The sequence below is a fragment of the Triturus cristatus genome, chromosome 6, assembly GCF_964204655.1.
Source record: "Triturus cristatus chromosome 6, aTriCri1.1, whole genome shotgun sequence".
Taxonomy (NCBI): Eukaryota; Metazoa; Chordata; class Amphibia; order Caudata; family Salamandridae; genus Triturus; species Triturus cristatus.
Genome location: NC_140589.1, coordinates 891,010,448 through 891,019,294, shown reverse-complemented (window position 1 = coordinate 891,019,294; position 8,847 = coordinate 891,010,448). Strand labels below are relative to the sequence as shown.

General features: G+C 42.7%; 1 protein-coding gene across 2 annotated transcripts in view; it reads right to left on the bottom strand.

Moving 5' to 3' along the window:
* Positions 1-939: 939 nt before the first annotated feature.
* Positions 940-8,847, bottom strand: part of SLC35D3 (solute carrier family 35 member D3) — a 228,848-nt gene continuing 220,940 nt past the window's right edge. For both annotated transcript variants that reach the window (XM_085611531.1, XM_085611530.1), the window contains exon 2: positions 940-7,789. In XM_085611531.1, the coding sequence (XP_085467657.1) occupies positions 6,954-7,789 (836 nt within the window). In that variant the 3' untranslated portion in view covers positions 940-6,953. The remainder of the gene's footprint in view (positions 7,790-8,847) is intronic.

Sequence of the window (8,847 nt, the reverse complement as noted above, 5' to 3'; positions counted from 1 at the left end):
ACCGCTCCTACATGCACGGTCCGCTGCTGCTGGGATCAAACTGGGAGGTGCATTTTACTACTCGTGTCCTGTGGTTTACCTGACTATTGAGTCCAAATCTGAGCAGCAAATGCATCCTTTCAGGTCAGTAATAGGAAAGTCTTTTTGCAGCACAAGTCCTAGCACATTTTTGCCCATTGGCATAGCTTCTACAGAACATTTTTACTAGTGACCTAAGGTGTAGCGGAGGGTTTCAATAGCCAAGACCAAGAGGGTTTCAATAGCCAAGACCAATAAAGAGTTGCCCTACTGGCAGAGAGTCTGCAGAGTTTGTTCTAGTTGTCGAAGGTGGAATGAGAGTTTGCTTTTCGTGGTGGCCTAAAGTTCAAAGTTTTCCTCTTGGCCTAAGGTCTAGAATGAGCTTTCTCTGTGGTCCCATGCGGAGTTCTTTCCAGCCAACAAATGGCATTTTTCTTGTCATTTTATTTTTTTTAATGTTGCTGTCTATTATTTCTAACCTTCTCATAGTTTCACATTGATATCTTCGATGCAATGATGTACATATCATTATGCAGTGTGCCTATGTTGGTTGGTGCTGTGTTGGCATAGTGGCTGTGGAGATCAATAGGTCCATTATGCAGCTTCGGGAGAAAGACAACTAAAAACGTAGCTGGATGTCATGTTAGTACATCACCTATTATTTCTCCTGTGTATTTTCTGACAGCAGATAACTAAAACAAAAGTAAACTCAAGTCCAAAGGGCAACGTTCAAATGAGGTACCCCTCAAAAGCGCATCTTTTTAATTTTATTTATATCAATTTTATATTTTGTTTTATAAAATGACCAAGCACAAGCGTTTTATAACCAATAAAGAAAAACAAAGTCAAACTTGTGTAGAGAAGTGCATTCTGTTTATTTATACATTATTTAGCTTCACATACCATTTTAATGCACTTAAAAATATTTTCACAGTTTCTTTTGCAGAAAATTGGTCACAATAAATATTTCTCTTCTTGTTGCATTATCAAAGTTTTAATGAAAGAAACGTTTGAACACTTATGGCATCCACATATTTATTGTAGAATTTTAAGACAGAGGTGTGCAAATGTACAAAATAATATCAGCAGCTCTTTTGCAGTAAACACTAAAGGAACTGTAAAATGAGCAGTCCCGCCCACATGTTTATATAAATAGTGTTATTCATCACCCTTTTCATTTTGGCACATAGTTTGTGTTCCCTCTCATGTATTTATTGAGATGCTATATGTCTTGGGCACAAAATGTGTAGCTTTGCCCAACTATATTATACTGGGCCTTTGCACCCCCTCCCCAACAAAACAAGCACAGACAAATATACACTTGCACCCTTTCAATAATTTCAAGCAGTGGGAAAGTAGAAACTCACTATTACTTGAATTGACCAGTCAAGAGAATCTCCACTTGTTCAGAGGAAAGGGGACAACGTAAGAGAGGTGAGGGTGGATTTATATACCCTAACAGGGCTACAATGAAAGAAAGGTCCATTGATCTTGTGGAGTTCTGTAGGAGAAACACGGTGTGAGTGCGTATTAGAAAAGAAAGTCTTTACCCACTGGTCCAGAGCCAGATTGGTTTGTACCCCTAAGTATAGTGAACTCATACTGCGGGTACCAGATAACTTCATCTCACTGGGACACCGGTTTTCCTGTCCTGGATCTTCATTTAACAAATCAGTGTGTTCTGGGAGCTGCACTCTTGGTAATGTAGGTCAAATAAGCTTGGCCAGTGCTAGAAACTGCTGGCCCTGGCTTGTCCTGTTATCCTCTCTTGCACTGCCCTTGCAACCCCAAGTCTCAGGGGCCTCGAAAGCAACAGCAGGAACCGAAAGTAAACAGGGTTCAAATCAACCTGTTTACTAACCCGTTTACTAACCTAGTCACTTAGAATGCTGGTTACTTCCTAATTTTCCACTTCTTCCTCTTCTTAGACCTTGAACAGCAAAAAGGAGACTGTGGAGAGGCAATGACAGGGGCAAAAGGTGAACCTTGTGATGTCCATGGGAGAACAAAGGGTCGAAGTATGTGTGAAATCACTTCTACCATCCATTGCGGTTTGGTGAATCAATGTCCATGGTTGCGGTTTGCTTCAATTGATCCAATAAAACATCTAATAGCAGTGACTTGTTTAAGAAAAGGCTAACAATGGAAAACTGGTGTCCAGTTGATATGGAAACATCTGGGGCCAGATGTACGAAGCATTTTACCAGTCACAAAAGGCCTTCAGGCCGTTTGCGACCGGTAAAACACATTTTGCCATTTACAGAAGGCAAAATGCAACTCACTAACTTGTTTACCAAATCACATTTTGCTTTTGGGATTAGGTATTAAGAAGGGTCGTGTTAAGGGCGCCCCTTCCTAATCCCGAATAGCACTGGTATGTATGAATGTTTTGCGGCCGGGAATGTGGTCGCAAAATATTTGCAGTTACCACCAACTTCAAGTTGGTGGTAATCCATTTTCTGGGGACCCCTTCCCCATTGTGAATGTGGGCACCAATATTTGTTAAGGAAAACAGGGTGCATTACAAAATATATACTGCTTTATTTAAAAAGCAGTCACAGACATGATGGTCTGCTGACCCCATGGACAGGTCCATTTACGACTAACTACAAATCGCTAACAGTGTCAAGCACACTGTTGTACATCACAGTTTCTGATTTCCTGTGACATCCTTTGTGTGGGTACGCCTCCAATCAGTGAATGGCCTTATAGGATCCCACCTGTGTGCACTCAGTCGATTCTTGTGAACCCCTTCAAAGAGGCTGCAAGTGTGACTGCCATTTTGAAAGAAAGTGGAAATCTAATGGTGCTGCAGCTACACCAGACGTTTTAGCCTGTCAATTTTTTCTGACAGGCCTTCAGGCATGATGTAACATATCGGGAATGTCCAACGATATGAAACTATCACCAACTCAATGCAGTGCAACTTTGCTTTTTAGTTGATCTCAATGTCCGCGTGTGTTCCAGTGCGATACAGTAAAACCACGTGAGGCAATCAGAAACAAATATGGCATTTAGAAGGATATCTGTTACCACTGTGTTGCAATGTAAACAATGTAAAGCCAACGCTTTTCAGATGAGTTGAACTTCATCTGCAAATCATGATACACTTTCAAAATCTAAGAATGGAAAATAAGGCTTATCACAGACAGTTTCAACAAATACTTTCATCTTCCAGAGCAGTTGGAGTGCATATGTGCTGTACACTTGCCACTTTACTAGTCATTTGAAAAATTTAACAAAGAAAAAAAGGAAAGTCAAGTGGTACCTGTAAGCAAACCATATTTGTAAACACAAACTTCATAAAGAGTTTAAAGAACACATTTCAATAATTCTTCTCGTTAGAAACCTGATTACTCTGCTGTAGAAATGCGGCCTCTCTTGCTGTACTTCTGACGGGAAACATGCACACTGTAGTATGCATCAAGACCAGATGTTTAAGCATTCTGGGGCAGATTTACAATAACTGACGCATCCCTGCATATCAGCAGGGATGCGCCAGTTACTGTGCGACACGGGTCCGCCACCATGGATGCGCCGCATTTACAATGCGGCGCACCATGGGGCGAAAAACAGACAGATGCGTGACGCATCTGTGCCGTAAAGGCAGCTCTTTGCTGGAGTTGCCTCGCAAGCGCGACGCAGCTCCAGCAAGGCTCTGGGGTGCGTCAATCCTTACGCCTGCTTCAAGCAGGCGCAGGGTTTTGACGCAGCATGGGCTCAAAAGTGACTGAGTGAAATCTTGTAGATTTCACTGAGCCACTTTTAAGAGGCGTTCCTGCGACGAAACACCGCCCCTGCGTAGGAACGCCTACTTCTGGCGCAGGGCTTTACAACGTGACGCATCTCCCAGATGCGTCACGTTGTAAATACCCCGCAGCATGGCGCTGGTTTTGAGCCGCCACTGCATCACAAAAGTGACGCATCGGCAGCGTAAAAGAGGCACAAGGGGCTTGTAAATCTGCCCCTCTGTGCTTTCAGCCCTTACTGGAGGGTGACTACTTTAATTCCGATTACCCCCCACCTTTTAAAACATTGGGTGGCTGTCCGCCATCTTTTATGGCCGTGCTACCTCTGAACCACGATAGAACCAGATGGCAGAGAAGGAATCTTAGCCAGAAGGATGCCCACCATCGAGTGAACTCTAAATAGGGTGATTATACCAGTGTAGGTTTGGAGAGAAAGTCCTTTTTGGCACCACCCGCGTCTAAATCAAACCGGATGTTTCCGTGAAATGATTTGCTGGGGCACAGCATTAATCACAGATCGCAAAGAGTTTGTTAAACATATGTTAGTCTCATAAATTGTCAATTTGCAGACAATCTGTGCCTAAGTGTGAACTATAAATAGTCTTTTTTTAATGGCAGGTTAGAATATGATCTAAAGAGAGAAATGTGAGCGATTTACCACAAAGGTCTTAAGAACCCTCAGCCGCACAAAGCGTTACAAGTGTTATGCCTGGAATAAAGAATGCATTTTTCTACCAATTTGCATATATTACTCTGGGATTCAGGTGTGAAATATGCATTACATCAGTAACGTGTGTATATGTGTAGTATGCATGCACAGACTGAACATACACCCATTTTACCTAATATCTTTAGTGTATACTACACAATTAAATGATATGGGAAAATCATAAAATCTAAAGAAAGCGTTCCCCAACTGGCGTTCGTCCCTTTCAGCACTGCCAAATGCCCCTCTGCCATGTGGGTTCTTTATTCATAGTGAATCCCAAAATCATCCAATTGTAGATTATCATAAAACCTTCATGTTTTTACATTCTACACCATTAATAGCTTCCTTTCATGCCACTGCCAACCTTTCCTACATGCATCCCCTTGATACCGGATTGATTGATTGGTGCACTTAACTAAACTTTCTTCTAAAATTACACCAAATTAGTTTGGTGTTAGGATAAGTGTTATAAGTACATTCCAAATCTTTGCTAATGCCACATAAATTCCTTTTTTCTTTGTGAGTGCCAACCAAATGAACATCGCACGTCCCCGGCCACTCCTCTGACGTCCCTGTGAGTTTGTTCGTTTTTTCCACACCCATTTAGAATGTGTGTGTGGGTCATTTGCCCATGTGGTGAGAAGACCAGCAAGTTTCTACATGTGTTTTGATGATGCTGCTATGTGTCCCAAGCTTTGACATTCTTTACCAAGGTCTGTATTTGTGAGTTTAAGTGTACTGACGCAAGATACGTGTGTTTTAGGCCCTAGAAAGAGGCCCTCCGATGCCTGTGTTTATGAGTTTTAGTTTTGCTTATGCAAAGTGCTACTGTGTGAAAATTGCCACAGGCCTCCTGCTCCGCCCTGCTTAGTTGAGAGGGGAATATTCTGATTTCACTGCTTGTCATTAATAGCAGCAAAGAGGTATAACCTTCTTGATAAAATGACCTTGATGAAAATCCAGTTTCCACACAAATGTGGCTCTGATTGTAACATGTTCTAATCTAATGTAACATGTTCTGCTTGTTTCTGAGAAGTGCCGGTGCTCTTCAATTAGAAGTGTTATGTCACTCTTGAGAAGTGCAAAGTTCTCTCTTTCTCAAAATAAAAAAGTGCCAGTACTCAGTACCGGACAGTACCGGCCCAATTAAAGCCCTGATTCTAATGCTTACAAATGCTTCAAATTCTCGCCTTGTTTTCAGCTCTGTGGTGCTGCTGTGCTAATACGGGGTTCCGAGTGATGCACCAGCTACACAGAGATGCTTTGGAAAAGAGGACATATAAGCCCTTCTCTAGTTAAGGGGGAGATTACGGAGAACCCAGATGCTGGGGTAGTGGCGTAGCCAGACGGTGTGCCACCCGTGGTGGTACCTGCGTTTGCCGCCCGGCAGCCGCATGTAAAAGCGGGAGGGGTGCTGGCGAATCCCGCGACGGCTGCTCCGCATGGCCGCAGGTAAGAGCGGAGGTAGGGGGGTCCACCACCCCTTGCTACGCCACAGGATGGGGGACCTGCCGCCCATCGCGACAAAATACTGAACACTGTGAGTTCTGAATCAGCAGCAGCCTGGCAACAAGCCAGCATAATAACAAAATGCTGCAAGCCAATACCAGCTTCTTACACTAACTGATCAGGGATATGTGATGAACAATGTGTGGAGTTTATATTCTATTCTATCTAATAATACTTATGATCTCTAAACTAACTAAGTGGAGGTGGAAGATAGTTGTCTGTTTTCTTTTTCTTTGTGTGAGCCAAGCATAATGCACGTGCCTTTGAGAGCTAGGGAATTCTACCGGTTGTGACCCACAACAGAGGGGGGTCACAGCATTAGAACATCCCTAGAAGAGGGTGATCATAACAGCAGAACACTCCGATTAGGGTAAGATGTACTCTTACTATATTTTGTCTATCATGTAAATTGTATGCATGACTATCTGAAGAGTTTTAATGATGTAAATCCGTTTTATGCCAGGAAAATGTTTTTCAGTCTGCTTCTGGATATTTTCTAATACCCCGTGGAACAGATAAATCAGTAGTAAAATCCAATAACAGTTAAATATGTTTCTCTTTACCTCTATTTCACACAGTAAAGGGGTTGGACATGAGCAAACACATCACAACTTGACATAACTCATGTAATCCCCAGTTCTGCTTCAAATAATAATACATTTTTAAGTTGTTGTTCCCTACTTTAAGAAAAATATATTTTTGCATACAGATAAATTATTCATACTTTTGGCTTTCCTATGAGTTTTACAAAGCTTGTAAAAGGGAATCTGTCTGGTCTGCCAGCTGTCTCGCCATTTCAATGCTGAAGGAGAAAGGACTATAATTTAATGGACTGGGTAGGCATTGTTTCGCATCTGTACACATATAAATTAAAGGCGTGCAATCGTTTTTTGACCCCTAATCAACCATTTTCTCTTCCCACCAGGTTCATCCAAATGTCTTTGTGGAGAGATGACAGACACTCTCTTTCAGGGACTTGGCAGTTCCTCATTTTCTATCAAACACTCTTTCTTCATGAATTTCATTCCTCTAACTGAGCGCCATACTCCCAGGTATGCATCCCTGAAAGAGCTCTTGTTGGGTCCATCAGTGGTGGATTCCACTGGGCCGCCGGTTGGAGGAGCCGCACTTGATATGCTGTTCGTTTGCTCCATTGTTTCCACGTGAGCATTTCCATCTGCCGTCATCGCCCATTCTGATGTACCGTCTTCTGGTTTCTCCTTGGGCACTTCCTCCAAGGCAAATAGTGGCTGCGGGCCTCTGCCGCGTTCTGCTTCTTCTTCCCTTTTGGCCTCCTTTTCTAGATCTTCATAGTTGATTTGCCTTCTGGTATCAATGTACTTTGCTACGCAGTAGATTACAGAGCCAATCGTATTGACTACCACTCCAGCTATGAAAAGTGAGGTTGGCTCCACATCATTAAAGGCCAACATGCCAACCGTAATGGTAGCAATGCTTTTCACTACCCCCACAAAGCTGGTGGTCACGGCTGAGTTAATGTAGGTGCAGTGTAAAGTTGTGAAGTTCATAGCACAGCCTATCACGATGCAAGCTATGAAAGTACAAATCATTCCTGGATCCTTCCATCCTGGAAAAGACCAGGCATTGATAGAATCCATGCTGGCAAATGAGCAGATGATCAGAATAGGGGTGGCTGTGACTGCAATGGCGTACTGGGCTGTGAGCGGTCCATAATCGCTGTCAGTGCTGGTCTTCTGAATGAGTACCAAGTAAGCAGCATGGACCAGCACGGCTAGCACCCCTGTCACATATCCCACAGGCTCTCCTGTCAGGTCACCAGCGCCTACGAAGAAAGAGAGAGAGAGGAAAAGTTTTATCACAGACACTAGGAACAGCAATGCATACTATGCCACACTTTAATATAGAGATTCCATGGGTCTTTACATTTCAAAGTTGAGATGGCATTTGTTTTTACTGTACATTGTTTTTGCTGTTCTTTTCACATTTTGTGTTTGTAGTTGAAGACTTTCCATTTCTCATTACTCTTTCTAGCTTATACAATAATACTTTATAGGTTTCTCAATGCATGTGGTCAAAAGTCACTGGTTCTGTAAACCTCTCATGCCCTGCTCCATTTGAACTAAAAGAGGCAACTTGCTCAATTAAAGTGGGGATAGAGATATTGCATGAATGGTCTAAGGACTATATATTGTTTTACCCTTAATGGTTATGATTTCCCAGTCACGGGTATCATATAATGCATGTCATAGACTAGTATCAAAATGAAAAAGATGTCTTTCCAAAGGAGAATTATAAACGAAGTGCCCAGATCACCAATGGGATCTTGAATCTGCACTTGGAGAACCATTATTCCTCTCTGGTGCAGAGTTTCGGTTTTCCTTTATTCACAAAACTCAGCAGTAGTACGAATGGAAACTTGCACTAGTCACACATTTCCAGATGCCCTACAGTGTGACTCGTGTTTTTTTAATGACTGTAATTTCCCCCTGTAAGCAACTGTACTTAGTGCAGTGCTTAATTTGAGCTGGTGGTCGGCAGCGTGGGCCATCAGCAATCTTTTTTTAGGGACCAGTACTCATTTTTACTCCACAAGACATTTACCAAGAGCAAGAGAGGGAAAATCACATACAAGCTGAAAGGAAGCGAAAGAATGAAAACCTATCACACAGAGAGAAAGTAGGAGCCTGCAAGGGTGATATAAAGGGGCGGGGAGTCTCAGGTATTGGGTTAAAGAGGAATGACGTGGATTCAAGACTACGCAGCCTTGGCATTGGGCACACTGACATTTAATTGCACCGGCCATGGGCTTGTGATGAGAGGTTTGGACACCAGCACTCATTCTTTTACTAATTAGACACTGACTTAGGGCCTCATTTACAA